The 1,196-nt window shown below is 41.2% G+C and overlaps 1 protein-coding gene across 5 annotated transcripts in view; it reads right to left on the bottom strand.

The window, feature by feature from the left end:
* Nucleotides 1-1,196, bottom strand: part of rptor (regulatory associated protein of MTOR, complex 1) — a 212,559-nt gene that overhangs the window by 5,178 nt on the left and 206,185 nt on the right. For all 5 annotated transcript variants that reach the window (XM_032536773.1, XM_032536784.1, XM_032536782.1 and 2 more), the window contains one exon: nucleotides 521-607. In XM_032536773.1, coding sequence (XP_032392664.1) covers nucleotides 521-607 — 87 coding nt within the window. The remainder of the gene's footprint in view (nucleotides 1-520; nucleotides 608-1,196) is intronic.

The raw sequence follows: 1,196 nt of genomic DNA, 5'->3' as shown, positions 1-1,196 counted from the left end.
AGAGGTTTACTCCTTGACGCAGCGGGCTCGTGTTCACGCCAACCTGCGGCCCTTTGCTGCATGCCGTTACCCCCTCTCTCCCCTTTCGTGTCTTCAGCTGTCCTGTCAAAACTAACAAATGGTTTCAATAGAAAAAAAATTAGCATTTTAATTGATTAACAGCTCTAAAAAAAAAGTTATTGCAGGGGCCTTAAACACATGTGCTTACCTTACTCATGAACCCAAACACCTCAGCACAGACTGAAAACAATGTCAGCCTGACCAACGTGCAGAAGAGCCTATCATTAGGTGTGTGCTTATAAAGGTTAAGTGTGTTTGTGTGTAAGGTGTCCCATCATCTTCAGGGACACAGAGTAGAACCCCTCCTCTGCCTGAGACAGGTGCTGCTGTTATGTCGGACACTGACCTGGATGAGTTCGGGGTTCCACTGTCTCTAACTCACACAGCATGCTCCCACAGTAAGCTGAAACATTCTACCGTGGTGTGTGTGTGATTTGTAAGAGACGGAGGCAGAGCATACCTGACACTGATAATGTGTCCGTCTGTCTCCTTCTGTAGATGAGCTTTGACCACCCAGGCTCCGTGCTCCCTGTAGGTCATCACCCGACTGCAGAAACACACAACACACACACACACAACCAATGTCAGCTGAGGGAACGTTAAACAGTGTGTTTCTGTTTCAGACAGGAAACACAGGAAAATAACAGCAGAGCTGTGAGACTGAACATCAGCAGCTCCTGTATGCTCAAAGCCTAAAAAGCAGATATACAACCATTATAAAGCCAAAGTAGGGCAAACTTAAAACCTACCTTTTGAGTCAGGTCTTTTAATAATCAACTCATTTATTCCTTTTCTTTTACTTATTTATGATCTGTTTGTTTTAGTAAGTTTGATAATTAAAAAATGTATTAGTTGTTCTTATTGTCCTTATTTTGGTATATGTATTTTATGGATTGTTTTTAACAATCTACAGGTTATGAACTTATTAGTCACTGTTTAGAGCTTTTATTTATGAAATAATATGTACTTTATAAGTTGTTTTTTTTAGTGTCATGCCTCTAGTTTTCCTCACTTATGATGGCGCTTCCTCAGCTCGGTTTTTGTGTTTAATTAACTAATTAATTTTTGTTCATTGAGGGGTGGGTGGGTGAATGGGGCTGGGGGTGTATTGTGTTATAGGTGTATATCTGTGTGTG

Source organism: Etheostoma spectabile, chromosome 2, assembly GCF_008692095.1.
Source record: "Etheostoma spectabile isolate EspeVRDwgs_2016 chromosome 2, UIUC_Espe_1.0, whole genome shotgun sequence".
NCBI classification, from domain to species: domain Eukaryota; kingdom Metazoa; phylum Chordata; class Actinopteri; order Perciformes; family Percidae; genus Etheostoma; species Etheostoma spectabile.
This window is presented reverse-complemented; position numbering and strand designations above follow the sequence as displayed.